Source organism: Carettochelys insculpta, chromosome 14 (genome assembly GCF_033958435.1).
Source record: "Carettochelys insculpta isolate YL-2023 chromosome 14, ASM3395843v1, whole genome shotgun sequence".
In the NCBI taxonomy this organism is placed as follows: Eukaryota; Metazoa; Chordata; order Testudines; family Carettochelyidae; genus Carettochelys; species Carettochelys insculpta.
Genome location: NC_134150.1, coordinates 1,897,616 through 1,925,011, shown reverse-complemented (window position 1 = coordinate 1,925,011; position 27,396 = coordinate 1,897,616). Strand labels below are relative to the sequence as shown.

At 61.9% G+C, this 27,396-nt stretch overlaps 1 protein-coding gene and 1 non-coding gene across 6 annotated transcripts; both read right to left on the bottom strand.

The window, feature by feature from the left end:
- Nucleotides 1-5,410: 5,410 nt before the first annotated feature.
- Nucleotides 5,411-26,234, bottom strand: IL34 (interleukin 34). Of its 5 annotated transcripts, none has more exons than XM_075009093.1 (8): nucleotides 26,117-26,234; nucleotides 21,099-21,339; nucleotides 20,649-20,752; nucleotides 17,351-17,428; nucleotides 15,685-15,886; nucleotides 10,484-10,622; nucleotides 9,729-10,064; nucleotides 5,411-8,029 (listed from the first exon to the last, which is right to left on the bottom strand). In XM_075009093.1, exons 2-6 carry the CDS (start codon nucleotides 21,124-21,126, stop codon nucleotides 10,570-10,572), a joined length of 465 nt encoding a protein of 154 aa, XP_074865194.1. In that variant the 5' UTR covers nucleotides 21,127-21,339; nucleotides 26,117-26,234; the 3' UTR covers nucleotides 5,411-8,029; nucleotides 9,729-10,064; nucleotides 10,484-10,569. The 5 variants fall into 5 exon arrangements, with proteins under 5 accessions (XP_074865194.1, XP_074865189.1, XP_074865191.1 ...); XM_075009088.1 differs by having other exon boundaries at nucleotides 15,685-15,858; XM_075009090.1 differs by having other exon boundaries at nucleotides 5,411-7,960; nucleotides 15,685-15,858.
- On the bottom strand, nucleotides 15,354-15,424 carry TRNAG-GCC (transfer RNA glycine (anticodon GCC)). Its single transcript has one exon. It is a non-coding gene; the product is annotated as a tRNA-Gly (tRNA).
- Nucleotides 26,235-27,396: the final 1,162 nt, after the last annotated feature.

Below are 27,396 nucleotides of genomic sequence, written 5' to 3'. Positions count from 1 at the left end.
TGTAGATGACCCTATTACATATTCCATTGGTTGCCCCCATATAGTACGCTGCCATTGTCTCGGCTTCCCCCCAGAGTTATTATGGGAGCTGCCGCCGGACCATTCTGGTCCCCACCGGAAGATGTCGCTCTTATTCCACCAGTCATTTAAACAAAGCGGCACAAACTCAATTCCAGGTCCGGCGGGGGAGCTGAGCAGTGTGCACACCCAGCAGTCGGTGGCTTCGGCGATGGAGGCAGTAGCCTGAACAGCACCCCGGAGTGGATGGTCAGGTACGGCGATGGCGGCTGGAGCTAGGAGGAGGACGATGATGACTTGGAGGAGTGCATCTCTTGTCAGTCGGGGCTTTCCTAGATAGCTCATTTTATAACTAAATACAACAATTAAAGAAGCTCTAACAGGAAGCGGTAAATATATACAAAGTTCATAGTGCAGCTCGGCGTCTGGGCAGGTCTTGGGAGGTGTCCACTCCGCTGAGAAGTGGTTTGGAGCCATTGGACTGTTTCTGGAACAAATCACAAGGTCAGCCGGTCTTGGATACAATCCAAGCCTCAGTGATAGTTAGCGGTGCCTGGTCGGGGCCAGCAGTAGTCCAGACTCCCTTCCCTTTGTATGAGTGCAGTACATGAGTTTGTGTTCCCAGGCTAGGGTGTTTAATTACAACAGTTCTCCAGGATTATATTTGGAGTCCTTGAGTGGTGCAGCCGAGGGTGAGGAATTCTTCCCTGTAGGGAAGAATCCTCTGCTGATTGGACTGCCCGTAGGGGTCTGCCGGTTGTTTAGTCGCTGCACCACCTCATCCAGCCTGTTACCCCAAGTGCCATCCGTGGGCTTCAAGTGGCTTTTTAACAGCCCATTACAGCGCTCGACTATGCCGTTGGACTGGGGTCGGTAAGGGAGGTGGTAAGTCCGCCGAATTCCATGCTTAGTAGCCCACTCTTGCACTACTTTGTTTTTAAAGTGTGAGCCATTGTCAGACTGGATTTCCTGGGGTGTAGGAACTATCGTGATTACATGATTTAGCCCCATGATGGTGGAAAGTCCTGTTGCCCCCTGGGTGGGGTATGCAAACCCTATTCCTGAAACAACCTTCACTCCAGTTAAAATATATTTCCACCGTTGTCTGGTAGCAGGAATTGGGCCAATGTAATCGACCTGCCAGGTTGCCCATAGTGTTTTTCCATCTTTTAGTCTGGCAAATCGCTCCCCTTTGGCTACATGTTTCCAGGTCTCTGCACAGATAGCACAGGCTTGCACTGGGTCTCTACCCTGTCGGTGGGTGATAGGCCACCCCCCTGATATGTGCTTGCCGCGTTAATTGCTCGCTTCCCGTGTGTCCCAAAGTGTCATGTAGCCATAGGTACAAACGTTCCCAATCTAGTGGGGCGGCAGAGATTTGGGCTGCTGCATCTGCCAGGTTATTTAGCCGGGCAGCTGGAGTGCTATTCTTTTGGTGGGCTGACACATGGCCTAGGCTTCAGGCATTCTGCGCTGTACGATGGTATATCCATTTCCAGTATTCCAGTCCCAATACCGGCTTTCCTCCAATTTCCCAGTTGTTATTTTTCCAGTTAGTTATCCACTGAGTAGCCCCTGCCCATACTGCGTAGGAGTCGGTGTATACAGTATTGGCTCCTGCTCTACAGGCTAGTACAATGGCAGCTAGTTCAGCTAGTTGGGCTGATTCCTCTATGTCTGCAGTTAGGGGTGCAGCTGATGCGTCCGCTGGGACCGCTGCAGCTCTTCCCTTCCATCTCCCCTTTACCAGCTTCGCGCTGCCGTCTGTGAACCATACTCCCTCGGGTTGAGACGGGTCAAACGGAGGAGCATCCTTAATGGGAGATGGTTGTAGGGGTAGGTGGTATTCGGTCGGCATTCCCACTCTCCACAGGGACTCCTTAACCATAGTGGGATTCTGTGCAGCGTCTGCCCCACTGACCCTGTGATGTATGTAGAGCGCCCACCTTTGTACAGTCATCTTTTGGGCTACCCCGGGTGGCAGCTCTTTTTAAGTAAGTTGTAGAGGGGTCGGCCTATGATAGCAAAACCCGGTACATGCTTCCTCCAAAATCCCAAAACCCCTAGATCTGTCTTAGTTGGGCTTTGTCTTCTGGGGACGATGCCGGACTTAATTCATTTACGGTCTTGTCAGGTATCGACCTTCGTCCTCCCATCCAAACGGTACCCAGGAATTTCACCTCGTGAGAGGGACCTTGGCATTTATCAGGTGGTAGATCTAAGCCAAGACCTTCCAGGGCTGCCTTTACCTTAGTTATGGCTTCCTGTACCTCCTCAGGGGTGTCCCCTCCTATCAAGATGTCATCAATGTACTGTAGGATCTGGGTATTAGAGGGCAGGCTTAGGCCGTCTAAAACCTTTGCTAGTGTGGCGTGGCAGATGGTGGGTGAGTGCTTACAGCCTTGGGGCATGCGAGTGAATGTGTATTGGACCCCTTTCCAGGTAAAAGCGAACTTTTCCTGGTCCTGCGGTTGCAGGGGGACCATGAAGAACATATCCTTTACATCCAGTACAGCTAACCACTCCTTGTTCCAAATCGGTATGGTGTTTACAATGTCAATAATGTTGGGGACTGCTGCTCTCAGGGGCCCCGTGTTGCTGTTAAGCTTTCAGTAATATATAGTGAGCCTACATTTTCCATTGGGCTTCTTTACAGGCCGGACAGGTGAGTTGTATGGAGAATTGGTACGGATTAGAATACCCCGTTTCTCCAGGTCTTTTACAAGTTCAGAAATCGGGCCTATAGCTTCCGCTGGGACATTATACTGCTTTACGTTGGTTAATGTAGAGGGTGGGAGAGCAGGGGAACTACTGAGCAGGTTGATTGTATATGTGGAGGCATCTTCTTCCTCCAGAACAGTAGTATGAGGCTTAAAGCCTGCTCCAAAAGCCCATCTCTCCCCGTTTATCGTTCCCTCCTTTCCATGCCCAGTATGTTGGCATTACCGAGGATCACCTCGTGCTTTCGGGGCTGTCTGTAAGGTTGTAAAGGGATGTCTAGTTTAACTTTGACCAGGGGATATGTGATAGTGGTGCCATTAACTCCTGTGACCAGTACCTGTTTTCGGCCAGTAGGTGGCGGGCCATGAAAATTTTCTCGCTTGATCATGGATACTTGGGCTCCGGTGTCTCCTAGAAGGGATGTTACCTGCCTGTCATTTACTGTTACTTGGATCCGGGGGTCATTAGCTGACCTACTCTCCCCTTTTAACTGATTCACCTGGACGGGAGACTGACCCCCGCCACCTCGTTTCCCTGGTCGAGATCGACTGGGGACGGCAGCTTGCGTAATTGCTGTCGCAGGGGCGTGTAGAGGGTATCCGGGAGAGGAGAAGCACTAGGAGTCGCTTCTGTTTTCTCCTCGCCAGCCCTTCCAAAGGCAGTCAGGAGTTTTAGCCTTTCAGTCGGCAGCCCGTGAATTACATCTCTGGGGTAGCCTAAGGCCAGGCCCTGTTTCCATAGCTTTGTTCGGTGCTCCTTCTCCTCCGGAGTTACTTCACGTCTGGGCTTGAAGCCCCCCTGTTTCTTAGATTGGGAGTTTTCTCATTTACCCTTTTGCTCCTCTTTTAACTGTCGCACTTTACCCTGTTTAGTGGGGCCTTACTTTCCCCAAACTCTCTGAAATATTGTATTAGGCGACAAAGTAAATCTTGAAAGGTGAGATTAGTATTACCTTGTGCCTCCATCCGGAGGGACAATGCAATTGCCTTATGGGCACTGGCAGCTCCCTTTAATAAAGGTCTCAAATCCCTTACTTGGACGAGCCATTCCCATGGGCTCCTTTCGTCTCTACCGTCATTCTGATGCACGTGTCCAAGCAAATTAATGGGGGCTATAGTTTGTAGGGCTTTCTTAGCTTCCTCTGCATTAGCCCATGGTATGACCATGGGTTCATCTCGGTCTTCCAGATGTATTTCCGCTGCCCATCTAGTGACTAGGGTCCATAGTGTTTTAGGGTTTTCCTGTTCGGGGTAACTGAGGGATACCTCTGCTCCCAGGTTAAGTCGGTCGCATTCATGGGCAGCAAGGCGTATATACCCTGCCCTGGAGTTCCATAGGCGTACTAGCATTCTATTATCCCCTCTTCTGGCCTTTTAACAAAATCTTGTTGGATTTCTTTTAATTCAGAGGGCTTGTACATTTGGGAGGTGATTTTTCGTGATGCTGGGGTTTTCTTTCTATCTTTTCCTGGTTTCTTTTTCCTCTCTTTGGCTGACGGCCCACCATTTGCATCATCTACACTACCCAGGTCTTCCCCTACACTAGATTCTCCTCCCTCCTCATCTTCTGACTTATGGTAGGTGATAACTGGTCGCAATCGGGCTGGGCGTACCTCCTCATCGGAGGAGGGGGAGGACTCATCAGGTGAAGACTCCCAAATATCCCCGTCCCATTCCTCAGGGTCTAACCACAGAGCAGTTTCTACCTTAGTTCAATTAATGCTCCATGGCTTGGCTTCTAGCTTCTCCCTTCGCTCCACACCTTCCTTTTCAATCAGGGGGAGCAACCTTCGTTGAAGGTGCTCTATATCTGTGTTTAGTGTGCGCACTCGGGTGTCTAAATTCTGGCATTCTTTGCGCAACGTGTCCCTTTCTGCCTGTATTTTAAGGAACTCGGTTTCTAAGTTTCGGTAACTCTTACTGGCTGCCTACCATATGTTAGTCAAAAGCCAAATGTAAGCACCTTTGCCTTTCCCTCTTTTCATTTTACAGGCAGTTCTCCAGTTACAGTAGTGCTGCCAGATTTCTTTTGGTTTTCCCCAGTCTTTCTCTATCACTTCTTTACTCCACTGCGGGTGACCCCATCCTTCCTGAGTTAGATTCTTTTCTATGTCAAGGAAATCTGAGTTGTTTATCATGACTGGTTTCATTTTTGTCACTGCAGTACAGCCTGTGTCACAATCCTGCCGACTACGCCAATTCTGTTAGCTGGTGGCCGGGTAATGTGCGGTGAGGTACCAGCTATGCCCTTGTTACCATCCAAGTCTTTAACTGCTAGAGCGCAGGGCTCCTTCACAGTGGGCAGCCTGGGCCAGACTGACGGATGCCCCAGGGTCCTAAACACCCGAGTCTTTTACTGCTAGAGCAGGGAGCTCCGTCGCAGCGGGCAGCCAAAATTGACTGACAGGTGCCCCAGTGGTAGCACTAAGAGCCTTTCCACACCTGAGACTTCAACTGCTAGGACGTACTGTCCCGCCGCAGTGGGCAACCAGGATTGGCTGATGGGCACCCCAGGAGTTGCCCCGTGGAGGCAGCACGACTCTACGCTAGGCTCTTAGCACTCTCACATACAGCCAGGCTGTGGTAACCAAACGGTTAAAGTTCTTTTGATTGTGCGGGCTGTGTTGCCGTGACAGAGAGTAACAGCAGATCTTAACTAGTTGCAAGTTTATTAAGCTACAGTTATAAGCGTGCGGTTACAAAAGGCTATTGTCTACTTCTTATATGCTAGCAGAGTACAGGTGTTAACAGGTGTTACTGTTATGCTAACAGAGTACAGGTGTTAACGTTACAATCCAATACAACGACATCTTAATACAACGACATCAATCTATAGAGCTCTAATTCTTTAACTGTGTACACCAAAAGGAGACCTTAATGTGGGTACACCTTACCGTCCTTAATATGGGTATATCTTACCCTCCTTGCGTCTCTCAATACCAGCGTAGCCAAGCCAGGATCAGTCACTCAATTCCACGGAAAGACGAATACGAGGTTGGGCGACCCCAGTTGCGGACCTCGGGAGGCAATCACCTGACCCGACCAGCAGGTAGTTGGTGGGAATGCGCTCAGAATCAGTGTGCTGCTGGGCCCATCTTTATACCCCTTGGGTCACGTATCCTCTTTCTTATCTACAGTGCCAGATCGTACAGGTCTGTCTTTTGTGATGCCAGTTTTTACAAGGGCAATTCTTACTTAATTTGCACTTGTAAGACAGGAGATAAGCAATTTTGGGAGTACAGGACATTCTTTTCCAAGGGTGGAGATTTCTCTTCTAGGATGGCTGTGTGGGCCCATGAAATCCATCAATGCCAGCTGGGGTAATTTCCTGAGGCCCCCTTATTGACAGCTGGCCTGTTAGCCTTTTATCTGCACTTTCTGTTTCTCAGGGTCACAATGAGGCAGCACATCTGGGCCTCTGTGGGAGACATCAAAGACTGTGCTGTCAGCAGCTGTTCCGTGCCCTGTGTGCTTGTGAGGCATCTCGGGGGGGGGCAGCAAGCTGGCTTGTAAGGGGGAGACCTTTGTCTGGCTACACTGCAACAGGACCAGAGCTCCCTGCTTTGCCACAGACGCCCAGTGTGACCTTGGGCCAGTGCTGCAGTCCCCTGTGCCTGCCCAGTGGGAAGGGGGGATAAGTCCGACAGACTGACAGGTGCTCTGACACCGCCGCGGTGGGGGCATCTGTGTCTCTCCCGCCAGCCCCAGGGACGTGCTGAACCTGCCGCGTTTGGAGTCGTAGGAGAATGGCAGGGTGGCCCCCCGCCCTCTGGGCTGTCAAACAGAGCCAGCGTTCCAGCCCCTGCTGCAGCATTTTATTCTGTCTGCTCAGTGGCAATCAGAAATCCCCCCACCCCTTCCACCGTTGAGTCTGCTCCCATCTCCAGGAGCAGCGCAAGGACCAGGGGGGCTGAGAGGGGGCAAGTCCCAGGATTTGGGACAGAGACTAGACGTCCAGGCAGCCGGTTTCACCCATGGCGAGAGTGGGGTGACACACACTCTGGGGGCCAGACGGAGACACCCAAAAGCTCTGCTTTTCAGGGTGCAGCGGTTCCAGCTCCTGTTACCTGCCTGTACCACGGGCTGCAACCCACTTCCCCGCCACCACACCTGGAGACAAGGCCCTGCTACGTGGCGCCGACAGCCAGACCGAGGGAGTCCAGCTTGTGGGGGCTGAATTCTCCCTCTGTGTCTGGGAGGGACGCTCCCCCTGCGGGTCGGTGCTGTCCAAGCACCCAGTTCCTGGCCAGTCGACAGCGGAGAATGGCGGGAAGCCTTCAGGTGTCGCAGCTCAGCAGGGAATCTGTGCAGGACCCCGGACGGGAGACAGGGAAGCTGCCCCAGGCCCCTTTGAAGGGCTGCAGCAGCCCTGCTCCACCTGTGAGGGCGTTTGGGGCGGGCCCAGTGCTGCAGTCTGGGTGCTGCTGAGGGCTGAACGCTGCCCAGAAACCACCCAATCCATCAGATGGTCAGTGTGCCACAAGACAGGTGGCCAACGGTTCTCCCAGCAGGCGGGAGGGTGGGCCCGTAGCAGCCACAGTGTTCTGAGGTCCCCCAGAACCAGGAGAGAACAGGTAGGACTGGGTTGGTTTGCTACTGCTTGCAGTTATTGGCACCAGGGCTGTTAGTGTTTAACGTCTTCTAAAGGCGCCGTTCAAAGGGAGAAAGGGGTCTGGGACGCTCCCACCTGAGGCAGTGCTCAGCCAGACACGGAACACGCGGCAGCGGGCAGAAGAGCTGCAGAGTGGGTTTTCGGTGAAGGTGAGCTGAGCAGGCGCATGCGTAGGGTGATTCCAGGGCCTGGGGCTTTCCCAGCTGCTCTGAGATCGGCGGTCCAACCGCACGAACTGGCAGCGCGGCAAACGGGAGCAGAGAACGTCTATGAATAGGGCCAGGAGGCGCAGTTCAAAGGGAGAAAGGTGTCTGCAGATGCCCTAGCTAGGGAGATCCTTACCCATGCTCAGAACACACAGCCGTGTGAGGCACCAGAAAATCTGGGGGCACCGCTGGTCTTAATGTCCACCCTCTGCCTCTTCCTGGCCCTCTTCTGCAGCTCTGCTTCCTCCAGAGACGGTCTAGTTAACTTACCAGTGACAAAGCCAGCCAGAGTTCTCGGCAGAGCCTGTGAAAGAGCCATTCCAGGGTAACGAAGCCATGTAACAGGCATTTGACAGTCAGGTTCTGAATGTGCTGGGCTAGTCGACAGGACCTTCCTTTAAACTCTGCTTTCAAAATAGTTCATTAGTGTGTTACTGAAGATGTATCGGAGGGGTAGCCATGTTAGTCTGGATCTGTAACAGCAACGAAGGGTCCTGTGGCACCTTATAGACTGACAGAAAAGTTTTGAGCACGAGCTTTCGTGAGCACAGACTCACTTCATCAGATGCTGGTCTTGGAAATCTGCAGGGCCAGGTATAAATAAGCCAGAGCAAGGGTGGGGATAACAGGGTTAGCTCAGTCAGCAAGGGTGAGGCTTACTACCAGCAGTTGATATGGAGGTGTGAACACCAAGGGAGGGGAAGCTGCTTCTGTTTTTAGCCAGCCATTTGCAGTCTTTGTTTAAGCCAGAGCTGAGGGCGTCGAATTTGCAGATGAATTGTAGCTCAGAAATTTCTCTTTGGAGTCTGGTCCTGAAATTTCTTTGCTGTAGGATAGCTACTTTTAAGTCTGCTACTGTGTGGCCTGGGAGATTGAAGTGCTCTCCTACGGGTTTTTGTATATTGCCATTTCTGATATCTGATTTGTGTGCGCACACAATAGGCCACACAGTAGCAGACTTTCCTACAGCAAAGAAATTTCAGGACCAGACTCCAAAGAGATATTTCTGAGCTACAATTCATCTGCAAATTCGACACCCTCAGCTCTGGCTTAAACAAAGGCTGCGAATGGCTGGCTAAATACAGAAGCAGCTTCCCCTCCCTTGGTGTTCACACCTCCAGATCAACTGCTGGTAGTAAGCCTCACCCTTGCTGACTGAGCTAACCTTGTTATCCCCACCCGTGCTCTGGCTTATTTATACCTGGCCCTGCAGATTTCCAAGACCAGCATCTGATGAAGTGAGTCTGTGCTCACGAAAGCTCATGCTCAGAACTTTTCTGTCAGTCTATAAGGTGCCACAGGACCCTTCATTACCGAAGATGATAAACTCACATCTAAAAAGCATCATCTCCCCAGCCCTGGGCTGCTGTCGGGCACAGGGATGCTAGTTAATAGAGCGGCCTGGGGCCCCAGGAATCCTACGGCCATTCCTGGCCCGAGCCCTGTGTTGGAGCCAGCCTGGAGGTGAGCTCTACAGAGCTGAGTGACAACGGAAGCAGGCGTGTAAGAAACAGGGTCAAATCAATGGGCTCCTTAATTAGCACGCCACAGGTGCCCGGCTCCCTGGCCCATCAGCTCCCAACACAATGATAAGACTCCAGGGGCAGAGTGCCGCTGGCATAGTCGGCTCTGCCGGCTCTGCAGGCCTGGCCCGGCTTGCCCATGCACCAGCGCAGGTGCAGGATGGAAAACCTTTGTGCGGCTGCCACGGATGCAGGGTCCACGGCCCTTGTCCCCCTCGCTCCATGGCCCGATGTGCCTTTCCTGCCAGGTCCCTTGGGGAGTCCTGGCTGAGCCAGGATGTTCTCACTACAGGGAATTTGCATGACATGTTCAGGGGTACGAATGCCCCTGCCGCGAAGCTGCCAGCCGGGTCACACCAGCCTCGGGGGAGCAGCTCCCAGATGGTCAGTGTCGCCCCAGCACCTCTTCTCTGCTGGGGGGGACCAGGCACCAGCTGTGCGTCTGGAGGTGGGATACAGCTGGCATTTCCCACTCCCGCACGGGCTGAAGCCAACGGGCTCCCGGTCTGGCCACGCTGGGCCTCACTCACAACCCAGGTGAGGAAACCCCTCGTGGGGGCAGGCGTGAAAGTGCAAGGAGTCTCTATGTCCAGCCTGGCGCTGGGGCGGGGAGCTGCAGAGCTGCCCCACAAGAGCGACAGAAACTCACCCTGCTCGTGACCACCTTGCCTGGAGTCTGAGCGCCAGAGAGATTTCTTGAGCTTGTCCTGGGGCCACTCTGCCCTGCCCGTCCTCCCGCTTGGCTGACCTCCCTCCCTGGGAGAACAGGGCCCAGCTCCCCCTGCCAGGCACCTGGGCAGACACTTCATGGGGCGCTGGCTCCCTCTGGGCCTGGGGAGATGGCGGGCACAGCACACGTGGCAGCGGGGACGGCAGAGCTCAGGACGACAGGCAGTGAGGCAGCGGAGGCTGCGTGCCAGGGCGGTCGTGCACCGGGCAGGACGTGGCCACGCTCCCTTCCCAGGGGAGGCAGAATCCTAATGACCTGCGGCAGGAGAGAGGCAACCTGACTGTCCCTGACATACACCACAGGCCAGCTGAGGGGCCCTCCAGGCAGCATGCCTGGCCTGGGCCCATTTCACACCCCTCGTGGGACAGGGCACAAGGGGGGCAGCTGTCAGAGGCTGGAGTGGGGAGTTCCGGGAGCCAGGACCCCGCTTTTACCAGCTATAAGGGTGAGTGATGGGGGGCAGAGTCTCGGGTGGATCTAGTGGTGCGAGGGCAGAGCCTGGAGGCAGCTTGGCATGAGGGCAGGGCCACGGTTCGGGCATGGTTCACCCCCGCCCCCCACCCCCCAGGCCAGGGAGCAGGGCTGGGTTTGCCCTTCAGTGCGAGGGCCCCGACAGCAGCCCCCCGGAGAAGGGCACCTCCCTGCTGGCTGCCCTGGCAGGGCCCTCTACTCACACAACTGGCTGTACAGCAGCCACATGACCCTGGCGCAGTTATCCAGCAGGGCTTTGGGCCGCACGGCCTTCCGGCTGCTCCCGGCGTCAGCAGCGAGAACTTCCTCTACTATCTCCCATACGGCCGGGTCCACGTTCCCCTGCAGAACCAACGCAGGAGGGTGGGGGAGTGAACAACTCGCTCCCTGGACACCTCCCGCCCCTCCTCAGCTGCCAGGCTCTCCTGACACCACCTCCCAAACACAGAGTGGGGCTGGGAGCAGCGTTCCCCAACAGCTGGGCGCTTGGGCAGCTGCCTGGATGACTAGCAGAGCTGGCAGCGTGTGCCCCTACTGGAGGTGTCCATCTGCACGGCCTTCAGGGCACAGAGCAAAATTTATTCTGCGCATGGACAGCAAAAATGAGAGGAAACCTGCTTTGGAAGGTGGGACGTGGGTTCGAGCCACAGCGAATGCTGCAGAGGGACGCCGTCGGTAGGCAGCCCCCTCGGCTGGCTGGGCTGAGCTAGCACACCACAGAACAGGTCCCACTCTCGGGACGATTCCCTCCACTGCCCTGCTGTAGCCAGACAGAACCCCCCCTTTTGCTCTACTTCCCTAGGTGCTTCAGAGCAGGAAAGGGTTAAAAGAGATAGCCCAGCCCTGGACTGCCCCAGAGCGCAGATCCACGGTCTTTGAAGCTCCGGAGCAAAGCTGATAACAATAATGGGCTAATTCCCTTGGCTGGTTACCATCAGTTGATTCGCCTGCACTGCTTGGTCCCAGACAGAGGAAAATCTCCGGCCCATTAAGAAACAAATGCCCTCAATTGTCTCTACCTCGCACGTGTGAACTAAGCCCTTGAACTCCTTGTGAGAACCAGCATCAGACAGTTTAATTCAATTGAAACAAGGAAGAAGCCTATGGGACCCAATGGGTATAAAAGAGGGGTCCGGCAGACCCCCTATTTGAGCTCCAATCATCTTTCCTGCTGGACAGGAGGGTGTGGTCTCCCCAGGTCCCTGGGGAAGCCCGACTCCTGGAGAAAAAGGGACAAAGGACTTCTTCCCAAGGGATTGAGAGAAACTGGCCAAGCCACGTTGGTAACGCAGGGGTGAGAATAAGACCTTCTAGGTGTTTTATCTTTTGCTTTTCATTTTCGCGCGCATTTAACAAGTATAGATCTCTGAATTCGAGTGCATGCTACCTATTTGTAATCCAAGTATAAACCTTGTAACCACAAGAGCTTAACTCACTAGGTAAAACAAACAAAGCAACATTGTAACAGTAAGAGATTAACTTGTTAGATACAGAAAGTAATTGATTAAGTGGTAACCTGACTCCTCCTCTTATTGTGCAAACCGAACACAAACAAAGCACCCAGCTGCTCTAAGCCTGGTCAGCGGTGGGCTCTGCCCTAGCATTTGAAAATCTCCTATTAATACAAGGGCTTAAGTGGCATCTCACCTAACCATCAGCTAACACCTGCCCCCGAAGGCACCCAGGCCCGCCCCCTTCTGCTCAACCAATCGGCATCCTCCAAAGGGCATGCCCCTCGCACCACCTGGGGGATGCCCGGTGGCCCAGGTCACTTGGAAAGGTTAGCCCTCCTGGCGGAGCAGTGGTCTGGATACCAGCTGCCCTGCTCTACCTGCACAGGCACAGGCGCTGCAGGACAACCCCCTCAGATGGCTGCACCTACAGGGATGCCCACCTTTACGTTCCTGTGTGGTGAGGGGAACCACACCGGGACCAGTCAAACACCTGCACCCCACACACACCCAACCGACACGGCTCCCCCACCACAAAGCCTGCATAGACAAGGCCCTGCCCTGGTCACAGCCTGGCCAAGCAGCCACGAAACCCCAGCATCCTGCAACGGGCTTCAGCTCTCACTCCAGGTGCCTCCCCTGCCCGTCCGAGACTTAGGAACTCGCCCGGAGCTCTCCTCACAGAAATACCCGCCCGCGCAGGCAGACGGGCCAAAAGGGCAGGACTGGAGGTCAGGATGACTGAATTTTTCCACATTTGGCGCTGGAGCGAGGGGGAAAGGATTCTTAGCCAAGCTTCCTGTTTTCAGCTTGTTTTCCTCCATCTCTGCTCCTCTGCTGGCTGTGCTCAGGGCAGGGCATTTTTCTACCACTCTAGAAGCGACTGGGCACTTGGTTCCCCACGTACGGTTCCACATGTTGCTTCACACCCCATCCCTCTCACGGCAGGAACAACACACCATCGAGACCATCCCTGACAGATGTCTGTCCAACCTGCTCTTAAATATTCCACAACCCCCAGGCAATTTATTCCGGTGTTTAACCACCCTGACAGTTAGGAAGTTCTTCCCAGTGTCCGACCTCAACCTCCCTGGCTGCAGTTGAAGCCCATTGCTCCTTGTCCTGTCCACAGAGGCCAAAGAGAACGATTTCTCTCCCTCCTCCTTGTAACCCTCTTTTAGGTACTTGAAAACCGCTGTCATGTCCCCTCTCAGCCTACTCTTTTCTAACCTAAACAAGCCCAGTTCTTTCTGTCTTCCCTCCTTGCTCATGTTCTCTAGAACTTTCATCATTCTTGTTGCTCTTCTCTGGACCTTCTCCAATTTCTCCACTTCTTCCCTGAAATATGGGGCCCAACAGAATGGTTAAATCATAGAACATCAGAACTGGAAGGGACCTCGAGAGGTGGAGTCCAGTTCCCTGCTCTCATGGCAGGGCCAAACACTGCCTAGTTAGACCATCCCTGATAGGTGTCTATCTCACCTGCTCTTAAATATCTCCAGTGACGGAGATTCCACCACCTCCACTCCAGGCCTAATCAGCACAGGGTAGAGTGGAACAAGGACTTCTCGAGTCTTGCTGGCTCTACCCTTGCTTATCATAGACCTTTTATTACTTTTAGAAGCTTAAGTTTGGAACTCATTTGCACAGCCACTGACTTTCCGGCTTTACTTGTAAATAATTTATTTCCTTTTCCTGTACAATAAATAAACTGAGCGCTTGGGTGGCCGCCCAGGGGGAGAGTTAAATGCCCTCAGCTGATTAGCTGAGCGCCCACCGCCGGCAGCCTGTGTTTCTATGGGTGGTGCACAGACACACATGCCTCAGTGCACATAAAATTTATTCTGCACACGCATGGAAAAAAAAATTAGAGGGAACCCTGGCTACAAGCATTGTCTTTGGCTGGAGATCTCACTTGCAACTTCCCTGAACATGGCTGTGATGTCTGGTGTACAGGATCACCTGTACACGGGGACCGTCCTCTGCAAGGGGACCGTCTGTGAGCCTATGGGTAGGGCATCAGAGTGCCTGAGGTGTTAAGACAATCTCACTCCAGCAGTGGAGCAAACAGCTGGCCCCCTGAATCATACAGGGCCCAACCCTTCAGCACAGGGCTGGAAGAGCTGCCTGTTCTTACCGGGGGCCCCCAGGACACCCTCCCCCGAGCTGACACTCCCCCGAGCATGCCCGTGGTCAGAGCACAAGAAAGGAACAAACCATCGTGACAGGAGGGAGAGCCCAAGACACGCTGTCTGCACATACAGGTCATCAAAGGGGGTGGCCCAGGCCTGCTTCCTCTCTTTGGCAGCGGCCCCGGGCATCAGACGCCAGCTGTAGTTTTTGTGGGTCCCCTTCCCATCTCGGCCAGAAGCCCCCTGCACCCTTTGCTGGGTGCCAGCACCAGAGCAGCATGCATCCAGGGAAGTCAGCAGAGACCACGCTGGTGGTTCAGGGGCCAAATTTGTGCCTCCCCTAGGCAAGACGTGAGCCCCATACCTGGGCAATGCAACAGCTGGTCTCTGCAGGACAGGAATGGCTATTAAAAGCCTTCAAGCTCTCCCACAGAAAAAATCCCTAACAGCTTAGGTTAGGTGCCAGGAGAGAATTTTTCTACCACAGTAGATGTGAATTCAGTGCAGCATTCCTGGATTAAGACACCCCGATAAGACAGGCAGCCTCCGCACTCCTCACCCGAAGAACAGTCTGAAACTCATCTAAAGCAGGGTGCTCAGCTCACAAGAACAAAGGGTGATCCGCTGTGAGATTAGCCCTGACACGTCACTGTTGTCACTAGGTTTCAGAGTTAACATGACACCGTGCTGACTCTGCAGACCTCACAGCTCCCTGGGAAGGGCTGGAGGGCCTGTCACTAACCCACGACCAACGCCCCTGAGTGCTTGACTGTCACGCCAGAGGATCCCAAAGTTACATGCCAGCTCTGCCAGCCTAATATGCAGCCACCTCTCTGGAGTGGAACGCAGCTGGCAGCTAAGCTACAGGGAGAAGAGTGAGTCTGCAGGAGGGAATGCCAGGAATGCAGCATGCAGTCGCTCCCGCTGGAATGCAGCCTGGACACTGCGCTTCCCGCCCTCGCCCTTGTGAGACCAGCTGGGGGATGGCTAATGAGCTCAGCGCCTCCCTCTGAGCAACGGAGCACTGGCTCCGGCCTGACTCAAAGGGAGGAAAAAGTGGGATTTAACAGGAATAACAGCCGGGGAAACCCCTGAGGATTTTTACAGGCAAGTCCTCGGGGTTTCCTTTAGCTGAAGGCCACCGTGCCAGAGCACCATGTGGCGGCACAAGTAGGCAGTGGGGTGCCTGCTCCATCCCCCAGGTCGGTGAGCACAGACCCTGGCCTTCCGCACAGGTGACAACAGCCACAGCTTAGGCTCTGGCCTCCCAGCCCAGAGTGGGACAGAACCAAGCTGCAATGCCAGCAGCCCTGAAAACCCCTGCAAGATTTCCTGCAGGGGGTGAGACATGCCCCCGAAAAGAGGGACCTTCACGTGCAAAGCTTGCAGCCGGCTTCCTTGGGCTGATCTGCCGCAGGGCCTACGCAGAGAAGGCCAAGACCAAGGCCAAGGCCCGGGGCGGCAATGTGCAAAAAAAAAAAAAAGGCTGCTGCATTGGCCGGGAATCGAACCCGGGCCTCCCGCGTGGCAGGCGAGAATTCTACCACTGAACCACCAATGCCCGGGCTGTAACGCCTCTGCTGATGGGGGGCTGAAGTGGGCCTCAAACCTGCAGCTTCCTCCCCCCACCCCAGCCGCAACAGGGCCCCGCTCTGCCGCGCGCAACAGCGGCTCCCGGCCCGGGACAGCCCTGGCTCGGGGGGAGCCCTGAGCTCGCTGCGCCAGCGCTGGAGCGCACGGCCCGCGGGCGGTCGTCTGCCGAGCTCCGGGGGGAGACGGGACCCGCCCCCGCAGCCGGGTGCTGCCCCAGGAGCCTCCCACCTGGTTGTAGCTTTCGTACTCCTCCTCCAGCTGCTCCAGGAGGCGGCGGAGGTCCCGCGTGTACTCCCAGGACGGGTGCTCCTCCAGCAGCACCTCCCCGATCTTCCGCAGCACCTGCGAGTTCACCTGGAGCCACAGGTAGCGCAGGGCCGGCTCGCTGGCGTTCCGCGCCCGCTGCGGGGCACAAGGCACACGGGTCACCCTGCGCGGGGGGTGGCTTTGAGGGACTGCTGCCCTGAGCGCCAGGGAGCGCGCCCCCAGAGTCCCCCCATCGCCCCGGCGCCGGCGGCAGCTGCCCCCAGACTCCCCCCTGCCCCCAGAGTCCCCCCATCGCCCCGGCGCCGGCGGCAGCTGCCCCCAGACTCCCCCCTGCCCCCAGAGTCCCCCCATCGCCCCGGCGCCCGCGGCACCTGCCCCCAGACTCCCTCCTGCCCCCAGAGTCCCCCATCGCCCCGGCGCCGGCGGCAGCTGCCCCCAGACTCCCCCCTGCCCCCAGAGTCCCCCCATCGCCCCGGCGCCGGCGGCAGCTGCCCCCAGACTCCCCCCTGCCCCCAGAGTCCCCCCATCGCCCCGGCGCCGGCGGCAGCTGCCCCCAGACTCCCCCCTGCCCCCAGAGTCCCCCCATCGCCCCGGCGCCGGCGGCAGCTGCCCCCAGACTCCCCCCTGCCCCCAGAGTCCCCCCATCGCCCCGGCGCCGGCGGCAGCTGCCCCCAGACTCCCCCCTGCCCCCATCACCCCTCCCTCCGCCACCAGTACCCCAGCAACCCCCCAGCCCAGCTGCTTCCCGGCTGGCAAGCGGGGCGGGGGGGAACCACACCCCCGGCTGCAGCTCCCGAGGAGTTCCCACGGGTAGGGGCTCTCTGATCCCCCGGCATCAGCCCCCAGGAAGGGATGAGGGCTGAAGGGCCCCCCCAGGGCGCAGATGCCACCCGCTCCCCGCGCTGGCTGGGCCCCACAGATTGGCCTGACCCTTCGCTTCAAGGGACCTCGAGAGGTCAAACCCCCTCCCCTGCCCTCGGCCGGGGCCAGGCTCAGTGGTTCGCAGCCTTTTCCCGGGGGCCGACCCCCAATCACCCCCCGAGCTGTTCAGGGTCCCCACCAGAGCCAAGTCTGGGCGCTACGGACGCGCCACTCACCGCAAGGGATTTAATCTCGAAACAACGAGCGAGCGTCGCCCGGCGACTTATCCCAGGCCCGTCTCCCAGGCTCATTTCTATCCGCCGCTTCCTCTCCCCACAGCCCCGCTGCAGCAGCGGCGCGGACCCCACGTCGGGCACCCCCGGCCTGGCCCATCCCGGGCAGGGCTTGTCTGACCTGCTGCTAAATATCGCCGCTGCCGGCGACTCCCCCGCCTCCCTGGGCGACTCACGCCCGTCATTAGCCACCTGGACGGGAAGTTTTGCTCCCTGGCTGCCGCGGGAGCCCGCCGCCGCCTGCCCCGTCCTCTGGGGTGCCGAGCAGCTCTGCTCCCCGCTCCCCAACACGGGCGCCCTCCGCCCGCCCGGCAAGGCAGGGCCCTGGCGGCCGACAGCGGGGCCCCTCGGTCGGATGCGCGGAGACGGAGCTGCTGAGGACGCCCGCGGGGGCGGCAGCCGCGCTGCTCCCAGGGCGGAGACGCCGGGGTGGCGCAGTGCGCCCGGCCGGCAGCGCGCACCGGCCCCCTCACCAGGCTGCTGACATTGGCCGCCCGCAGAACCTCGTGGAAATGGACGTTCACGGTGTAGTTGATGGGGAAATAGTGTCTCTGCGAAGGGAAGGAAAATGAGACGCTCGAGGCGGATCTAGCGGTTCTCCCTTCCCCGGCCCCGCCGGGCTGTGCGGGCGCCCCGGTCCCCTCCCCCTGCCCCGCGCCCCGGTCATGGTTCCTTGGGGTGAAACAAACCCTGAACAGCTCCTTTGGGCCGCACCAGGCTGCGCGCCACCGGCCTGGGACCCTGCGTGCTCCAGCAGGGCGAGACCCCCCGCTCGAGCTAAAGGAGAATCTTCAGGCCTTGCCTGCAGTCTAGGGCCTGTGACACACAGCTGAGCAGCCCCGACTCCGCCTTTCAGAAGGCAACGTTGGACCCAGGCGCGCGTCAGCCCAGCGCGAGTTCCTCCTCCCCGGGGGCCACCGGCAGGGCGCCGCTAATCTGCTCCACCCCGGCGTGGAACACGTCTCGCTCTGTGCGCTGAGCTGCCGGCTGTGCGCGCTCTCTGCTCATCGGCTGCATCTCTCCTGGGCGCCCGCCCCGCTGCCAGGGCAGGCCGGCCTCAGCGCCCGCTGCGGTGCTTGCAAGGAGCCCCGGAGAGCTCGAGACACACTGCACAGCCGGCAAGGGCCCTCGAGAGGCCGCGTCCAGCCCTGCGCTCGGGGCAGGACCTCGCACCGGCTTTTTTTTCTTTTAAATCTCACCTGCCCCAGAGCCTCGGAAGGCCCCTCGAGGGCTGAGCCTGCAGCCCTGGCTTACAAGGCCCATGCGCTGACCCCTGGGCGAGCCCTTCTCCTGGGCTGTCTGCTCACGCCCCAGACCAGGGCTTGGAAATTAACCCCCCGCCAGGCCCGGGCAGGGCCAGCGTGGCCGGGGACTCGGCGCTTCAGACTGCCAGGGCTGCGAGCGGGCGGCTAAGGCGGGCGCTCAGCAGGCTGGCCAGGGCCGGACCAAGGGCGAGGCGCTCGCCACAGCCGCCGGGGTGCACGGCAAAGCCGCCAGCGCCGTCGGGAGAGGTGCGAGCCGCCGCCTCCAGCCGGGTTCCCTCCCTGCCCTGCTGCTGGCCAGGAGCGGCACTCGGGTAACTGGTTTAGGGGCCTGCAGTGAAACCAACTCAGCTGAGGGCCGTTAGAGAGCCCCAGCCGCAGCCAAGGCGGCTCCGCGTACGGGGCGGGGCTGGGCTGCCCCTGGGAGACAGGGCAGGGGAGACACGGGGGCTGGGGGGGGCTCTCGGGGGGCACAAGAAGGTGTCTGGGGTCACAGGGGGAGGTTGGGGGGCCAGGGGATCACAGAGGGGGCTTGGGGGCCAGGGGATTGCAGGGGGGCTGGGATCATAGGGGGAGGTTGGGGGGCCAGGGGATCGCAGGGGGCTGGGATCACAGAGGGGGTTTGGGGGCCAGGGGATTGCAGCGGGGCTGGGATCACAGAGGGAGGTTGGGGGGGCAGGGGATCGCAGGGGCCTGGTGGTCCCCAACCCCAGAGCCAGCTGCATCTCAGCACCAGGTGAGGCCTGCCGCTATAACTGGCCCCCTGTGCCCCACTCCAGAGCCAGCTGCATCTCCATGCCAGGCAAGGGGTCCCATGTGGCTGGTCCCTGCATCCCATCCCAGAGCCAGCCAAGTGAGGGGGTCCCTGTGTCCCACCCCACATTAATGCCAAGTGAGGAGTCCCTATGTAACCAGCCCCTGCCCCGCCCCACAGCCGTGCCAGGCAAGGGGTCCATGAACAAGGAGCCCCGACACCTCACCCCTGAGCCAGACGTATCTTGGTGCTGCATCCCTGCGTAACCACTCCCTGTGCTCCACCCCAGAGCCGGCTGCATCTCAGCCCGGCATGAGGGGTCCTGGCAGGGGAGAAACTCCCTGGAAGTGTGGGGGTGGGGTCCTGAACCCATGTAACGTGTTAACAACCTCGGGAAACCTGAGCCGCGCGGTTTACGGCAGCCAATGCCGAGGACCGCTTCAACCCACGCGCGCAGGGGGTGGGGGAGCAGAAGGTGCCGCGCGTGTCGCAAGGGAAGTTGGCTTCCGTCCCCCACCCTTGCAGGTGTCTTGGCCGGGCGGCCGCTCCGCCGGCGCGCCGAAGGGAGTCCGGCCGTGCGCGGGGGCAGCGGGGCTCCCCATGGGCTGGCGGCTTTGCAGGTAGGAGGCCGAGCCGGGCCGCTTCCCCTCCCGCGTGCCCCGCCGTCACGCAGCGCTTTGGCGCGGCCCGTCGCCTCCCCGCTCCGCACAGCCCCGCCGGCCGGGACGCGGCGCTGGCCCCCCGCGAGCGAGTGCTGGGCTGGGGGGTGCCGCGAGCCCGGCTGCGGCCCAGCTCGGCTCTCGCAGCGCTGCGCCCCGGAGCAGCGGGGCGTCCCCCGTGGGGTTCGCGGCCAGGCCGCGTGCCCAGCCCGTGCCACGTGGCGGGGGCGAGGCCCCGGGGGTGGGAGGCGGCTCAGGGCTGCGGGGTGTCCCTGGGGCTGAGGAGTTTGGGGTCCAAGAGGGGCTTTGGCTTTGGGGAGCAGCTCCGGGCTGGGCTCTTGGCTTCAGGGTGGGGCTGAGGCTTAGGGGTCCAGGCAGGCGCTCGGGCTAGGTGGGGAGGGGCTGGGGCCTGCAAGGGCTGGCAGGCGGGGGGTCCGCTCCTGCCAGCTGTGGCCCGTGGGGAAGGTGCCCCCCTTCGCCAGCCCCGGCAGCGTCAGAGCTGAGGCAGAGGGATCCCTCCCCCGCAGCCCTAAATCCCAGCGCAATGCCGAAGGGGAAGCCGCGCAGCTTCCAGGGACCAGGTGGTGCAGGGCCGCTGCGCCCTTCGCAGCTGGGGCTGGCCCGGAGTCCACCCCTGACGGCAGGACCAACGCTCGCGGCACCGCAGACCCACCGAGGCCCGGTGTGAGATCGTCTGGTCGCCCTTACGGACCCCCCTCCTCCCAGCTCGCACCGCCGGGAAGCGCCGCTCTGCGGGCAGGGCGGAGGCGAAGGTGGCAGTGATGTGAGACACACAGAGACAGACACACACACACACACATAGACACACACACACACACACAGAGACTCACACACAGACACACACACATAGACCGACAGGCACACACGCACACACACACACAGACACACACACACACACACATAGACACACGCACACACACACAGACACACACACACCCTGCAACGGGGGGGGCGCCACTGCGCGTCTCGCCGCCCCGGGGGGTCGCTCTGCTCGCGGGCCGCAAGGCGATGGAGGGAGGCCCCGATTCCCCGGCGGGGACGCGGGGCTGGGCCCCCGGCCAGAGGGGAGCATTACCGTGTACTGCAGCCGCTGCTGGTAGGCCAGCTTGCCGCGGAGGGCCCGGACAATGGTGCACTCCTCCTGCACCGCGCTCTGCAGCCCCAGGACAGCCAAGACACCTGCAAAGCCCCGGAGCGCCGGGGGAGAAGGTGTAAGGCCGCGCGCCGGGGGGAGCCGCCCCCGCGAGCGAGAGAAGGGGGGGCCCCTTCGGGCGAGGGGCCCGGCCTGGCGCCCGCTGCTCGGCCGGCAGGAGGAAGGGAGGAGTGAGCTCCTTCCCCGCCCGCGGCACGCGTGGGAGCGGGGCTCTGCAGCCAACCTCGCGCGCGGGGCCCCCGCCGCTCCGCCTGCCCCAGCCGGGGGTGGGGGGCGCCCGCCTGCGGCGAGGCCGCCGGGGCAGCGGTCCTGGCATTCCCGGGGCCCGGAGAGGGCTCCAGGCACCGGCCGAGCGAGCCCGGTCGTACTCACAGAGGACGGGCGCGCAGCCTCGCTGCATGCTGGCGGCGCGTGTCCGGGCTCCGGGCGCAGAGACAGCGGGAGCTACATGGCGCTGGCTGCGGCAGGCGATGGGGGAGACGGGCAGCGGGGTCCCGGGACGCCAACGCCCGGGGGGCGCCTCTCTAGGTCCTGGACGCGCCCGGGAGGTGCCAGGCGCGGGGAGCCGCCCCGCACGCGGGGGCTCGGGAGCGGCTGCGGCCCGCGCTGGGCTCTGGGAGGGGAGATGGGAGGTGAGGCCGGGCCGGGCCGGGGAACTCTGAGATCAGCTGCCCGCCGGGAGGCCGGACCCTGGTGCGCTCTGCTGCGGGGGCATTGCCCGTCCGCCGCCGCGCAAAGCTCGCGGGCTGGGCCCTCGGGTGGCGGCTTGGGCGGGCCCGGCGCTCGCGGCAGGTCGCAGGACACAGCCCCCTTGTCCCCTGCGCCTCCCCAGCGCGGCGGAGAGCCCCACGCTTCTGAGGCTCAGGCGGGCGGGTGCCTGCAGGGCTGGAGGCCGCGGGGTGCGGAGCGAGGGCGCAGGTGGAGGCCCCGGTGGGGTGAGCCTGGCGCTCCTGGGGCCGGCCCGCGCCTCGCTGTGCCCCATGTGGCCATTCCCGGGGGGCGCCCCCCCGCTTCCAGCACCTCGGCCGCCTGCGCTCTGAACCCCGCGCTTCTCGCCCCTCCTGGAGCCTAGGGGAGCCCCGGAATCCCACAGCCCCAGCGCCCAGAGGCGTCCGTCAGGCCCTGCGCCCGGGACTTGCCGCCCCAGCTCCTCACCTCCTCTGGGGAGCCCGCCTGGCCGCCAGCAGCACCCCGCCTGCCCCGTCCCGTCCCGTCCCGTCCCGCCGGTTCCCAGCCCGGCCACGGGGTCGTTCCCGTTGCAAAGCTCCGTCGTGGGCTAGATCGGCCCTGCCGCGCCCGCCCGGGAGAACACGGTCCCTGGTCCCAAACACTCGGGCCCCCCGGGCCGGATTCGCAGCACGCCCCGTCCGACCGGCGCTTCGGAGATGGGCTTTGCGGGGCGGCGCGAGAGCGGGGCGCGCGGATGTTTGCTGAGAAGGACGCAGAGGGGCGCGGGGACCCCGCGGCTGTGCGTGGCCGGCTGGGCTCCTGGCTTGCATTGAGCTCAGCCGCTTCCTCACCCCGCTTCCTGAGCCCCTCCTGGAGTCCAGCCGCCTGCAGCCCCCTCGGGGCCCCTGCAAACGTCGCCTCCCGGCTGGCGACCCCTTTCCCGCTCACTCACGAGCAGGCGGAGCCTGGAGCCGCGCGGCTTGTTTTAGGGCTTCTCTGGCCCGGGGAGCTTGCGGGGAGCGTGTGGTGAAGTTCCCGGGGAGGCTGCCCAAAGCTGCGGCGCGGCGCGTCCCCTTTGCGCGCTGCCGTGCGGGGAGGTGGGGATTTGCCCGCTGCCCGGCTCTGCGCTCGAGCTTCGGCGGGGGCTTCGCACCTGCCCGCGCTGGGTGAGGACAGAGCCTGGGGGGGTTTGCAGCGGTCCCGCCGCCCCGAGCTGTACCCCAGGGGTCTCTGTCTCAGTGGGGCCCCAGCAGCAGCAGAGCCGGGTCCTTTCGTGCCGCCGGCAGCGACTGCCCCCCTTTGCGGGGCAGGGCCATCTGCGTGCGCTGCGGACAGACAGCACCGAGCACGGCGGGGCCCGATCCCTGTCTCTCCCCCCACCCCCCCGACGGGGCCCGATCCAGAGCATCGGAACACCGGAGGCACAGGTGATCGTCAGACAGCCCCGGGCCCAGGGTCTCGCGCTCCGGTGCTGGTGCGGGCGGGGGGAGCAGTTTGGCCCCACAGGCGGTTGCGGGCCGGCTCGGGTGAGAAAGAGCAGAGCCGGACCCTGCCGCACAGCCGAGCCGGGGGGAAGCAGCCCGACCCCCGCAAGCGCTGGGGCAGCCCGAGCTGCAGCCCGAAGCCTCGTGTGCGACAGCTCCTCCCTTCCTCATGTCCGTCCAGCCCCCGCCCTCACGGCAGGGCCGAGCACCATCGCTGGTGGATCTGCGTCGCAATCTGTTCGCCCCAGAGCCTGCACGGCCCCCAAGGACCGAACGCCCAACCCGGGCTCAGCACAATGCTCAGGGTCCCTTGAGCTTTTGCCATCTGCGGGTGGAATAAATGTTCCGTGCACCGAGGCACGTGCTGACCGGCACCACCCAAACGAAACTCGGCCTGCCGGCCGCGGGCGCTCTGCTAATCCGCTGCCTGGCACCGGACTCTCTCCCGGGTGGCCGCCCAAGCGCTCCGCTTCCAGGGGACGCTGCCTTTGACCCTTAAACATCCAGCAAAAATCTCCATCGTCAGTCATGGAACTAGTCCTGGCCTGCACCCGCGCCAAGGAGCGCGGCAGCCCCCGACCCCGCACCGGCGCGCACAGCCAGAGCCCCTGTGGGCGCAGACCCCGAGGCAGGAGAGGGGAGCTGGGGGTTAAACGTTTACTCCCAGGCTAGCCACAGGAGGAACCTCCAGGCCCTGGCGCGGGGGCCCGATCAGGAGCCCTCTGGCAGTGGAATGGAAGCACAGGGCGCCTGCACCCAAACCCCTGATCAAATCCTAACCAGGCTGCCGCAAGGTCAGCGGAGCCCCGGCTGCCCCCGCTGGCTGGAAGGGACCCCGGGGAGGTCACTGAGTCCAGCCCCCCGCCCTCCGGGCAGGACCAAGCTCCTTCTTCTTCCCCAGGCCCCTAGACGGCCCCTCAGGGGCTGGGCTCGATCCACGGAGCTGCGCCCCGTCTCCGAAGGGCTCACTGCAGACAAAGGGCGTCGGGCTTGTCGGGCTCCCGGCCCCTGAGCCGTTTCTCCGCCCTGCCCGGAGCCAGCCTTGCGCATCTGCCCCAGCACGTAAGCCCCGAGGTAGCGCAGCGGGGGAGCCCTGGCATGGCGCACGGAGCTCGGCGCACAGGCCTGGGGGCTTGGGGGGCCCTGGGTCTCCCTCCCCCCCGGAGCTCGGCTGCCCCTGTTCCTGCGGTACCGGTCCCCAGGGCGTTCGCCTGCCGACCCCCTCGGCGGGCAGGGCAGGTTACCGGGGGCTGGAAGCGCAGACGGAAAGGTGGCGAGAGAGGCTCGCGGAGGCCCGGCCTGTGCGCGCCAGGAGTCAGCCCCCGCCTCTGCCGACCCCACGCCGCACAACGCCCCGCAGGCGACCGACCGGCCGGCCGCCCCTGCTCCCGCGGCGCCCCACACCGCCGGGCGCCCGGCTGAAGTCACAACCCTCCGAGGGCGCATCAGGAGCCAAAGCCTCGCGCCGGAACCACCGAGCCGCGCCCCCGCCTCCTCCGGGGCTCTCTGGCCCCAGGCTAACGCCCCCGCGGCTCCCCGGAGGAGGGCCAGGAGCTCCCCGCGGCTCCCGACGCGCCAGATGCATTGTGCGAGCCTGGCCCTGCGCAGGTCCCCTCCCGGCGGCCTGTCGGTCCCTGGCCGAGCTCCCCACGGCTCCGCCCAGCAGCCCCGCAGCAAGCAAACCGCGCGTGCCGGGAGGAGACCTCGCGTACCCCGGGGCGCACTGCCGCGCAGACGCCACCCCCCGGGCACCCCACAGGCAGCACCCCCGGCTGGCCCCTGGGGATCGCCGCTCAGGGCCGGGCGCACGAGAGGCGGGGCGGGACAGGTTACCGAAGCCAAGGCCCGGGCTCGGCTCAGGGCCATGCGAACGTGCCCGGGAGGGGGGCCAGGCCCGCTGGGGTGGGAGCGGCAGTGAGCCCAGGCGGAGGAAGTGCTGCAGCCGGGGCTGAGCAGCGCTTGCAAGAGGCCGACGCCCACGTTTCAGTACCGCCGGGACTAGCCACCGCAGGCAGCCGGGCCGGGCTCGGGCCACGACGCAGGGGGCGGGGGCGAGGGGTTTGTGCTCCGGGAACGCAGGGCACCTCACCCGCCGGGCCTGCACAGGAGGCCTGTGTGCTGGGAGCCGGGGCCCCCACGGGCGGCGCCGGGCAGCGGCATGGACAGGCAGGGACATTTCGGATGAGGGGGCCCAGGCCAGGCCAATCGCTAAGAATTCGCCCACGCTCAGGAAACTGCCGCCCCCGCGAGCTCCCACCCGCCCGCCTCCAGCGCCCACGGAGCCGCCCCCGCGAACTCCCACCCGCCCGCCTCCAGCGCCCACGGAGCCGCCGCCGCGAGCTCCCACCCGCCCGCCTCCAGCGCCCACGGAGCCGCCCCCGGGAGCTCCCACCCGCCCGCCTCCAGCGCCCACGGAGCCGCCCCCGCGAGCTCCCACCCGCCCGCCTCCAGCGCCCACGGAGCCGCCGCTGCGAGCTCCCACCCGCCCGCCTCCGGCGCCCACGGAGCCGCCCCCGGGAGCTCCCACCCGCCCGCCTCCAGCGCCCACGGAGCCGCCCCCGCGAACTCCCACCCGCCCGCCTCCAGCGCCCACGGAGCCGCCCCCGCGAGCTCCCACCCGCCCGCCTCCAGCGCCCACGGAGCCGCCCCCGGGAGCTCCCACCCGCCCGCCTCCAGCGCCCACGGAGCCGCCGCCGCGAGCTCCCACCCGCCCGCCTCCAGCGCCCACGGAGCCGCCCCCGCGAGCTCCCACCCGCCCGCCTCCAGCGCCCACGGAGCCGCCCCCGGGAGCTCCCACCCGCCCGCCTCCAGCGCCCACGGAGCCGCCGCTGCGAGCTCCCACCCGCCCGCCTCCGGCGCCCACGGAGCCGCCCCCGGGAGCGCCGTCGCACCTGCCCCAAGCCCGCCATCGTCACAGCGGCCAGGCGGGGCGGGGGCTGCCTTGGGGCCCGGCCCGGGGGAGACGCGCTGCCGAGGAAAGGCTGCTGGGAAGCGCTCAGAGTCCCCCGGCGCCCCGCGCAGAGCGGGGCGGGAGGGGACAGGGGCTGGGCTGGGCTTTCACCCCCTCCCCCGGCGCGGGACGCCACCCGCCCCCTGAGCCCGCAAGCGGCAGGGCCGGTGCCCGTGGGCGGAACGCGGGGCCGGGGGTGTACCGGGGCCCCGGACTCCCCGCAGTGGGCAGGGCCCTTTGCGCAGGCCCCCGCGCCCGGGACCCCCCACGTCTGCGGCCCCGGTTACCGGCGCGGCCGCCTCCGGCTCGGGCAGGGGCCTGTGTGCGGCGGGCAGGCGGGCAGGCCTGGGCTGGCAGCCGCTGCGCAGCACGTGGCTTCCCAGAACACACGGGCTTTCCCGCCGGCACTTGTTGCACACGAGCGTGACCACGCGCCCGCCGCCCCGGCCGCGCCTTTAGAGCGGACACCTGGCACCGCCCCGCGGACTGGGAGGGACGGGGAGGAGGGGCTGGGGGTACGTGGGCGGGGGCAGGAGGGGGAGTGTTGGCAGGGGAAACGTTGTTATATTTTGTTCTCCTAGAAACGCTGTTTTGTATATGACGTTCCCAGGAGGTTCAATATTGGATTTAGAATTGTTAGTGAATCCTCCTTGATTTCCTCATGAAATCCAGCATTGGTCTGTTACTGAAATCCTGTTCATGTTCTATACGACTGAATAACTCTGCCTCCCTGTAACTTACATTCTGCTAATAATCTATTGGTACTTTACCGCCTGATTAATAGGGAATTACCAGAGCGGAATGTCACATGAGCAGTAGGAATTCAGTTTGAGCTGGAGGAGTGGATGAAGGGAGTATGAGAAACTCTCCCCTGGTTTGTTGGGGGGTGAACAAAGGAGGAGAGGTACAAGTATTGCTCACTGCTTGTTGCAAGGCGCGCAGGCTGTGAGGAGAGATCCCCCTGCGCCCTACTCGGCACGCCAAATAAAGATTCTTCTTCCACTCTCGGTGTGGTATTGGGCCAGCGTTGCACACCGGGCACGAACTGCCACTGTGCCACCTTAAGAAGGAGGCAACAGTTTTGGCGTCCCTGGGTGGGCCCTGTAAATTAAAGCCTTGCCCGGCTCGCCTCTTGGCGGGCGTGGCGGGAGACGGTGTCGGACTTCCCGTGCGCACACCGGTAACTTTACCGGGGGAACTCGGCGTCTGGATTCCGCAGCCCCTGCTGGGGACGACACAACGGTGCAACGCAGCGACGTGGAAGAGAGAGAGAGGAAACAGAGGGCGGAGCGGCGGGAGCCGGACCTCTGGACAGGTAAGGCCCAGTCCCTTTTTGTGAAAGGGACTTCCGGGACGCCGGACAGATATTAAGGTCTGGGGCAAAGGTTATGGGTCAGGGTCAGAGTACCCGTAGGGATGGTCAGGGTCGGAATACCCCTAAGAACAACACCCCTTTGGGTTGTCTTTTGAAACACTGGAAAATTATAGTGGGGGACCCTATGATGAAATCTAGATTAAGGAAACTGTGCACAGCAGAGTGGCCACAATATATCTTAGAGAGACAAGA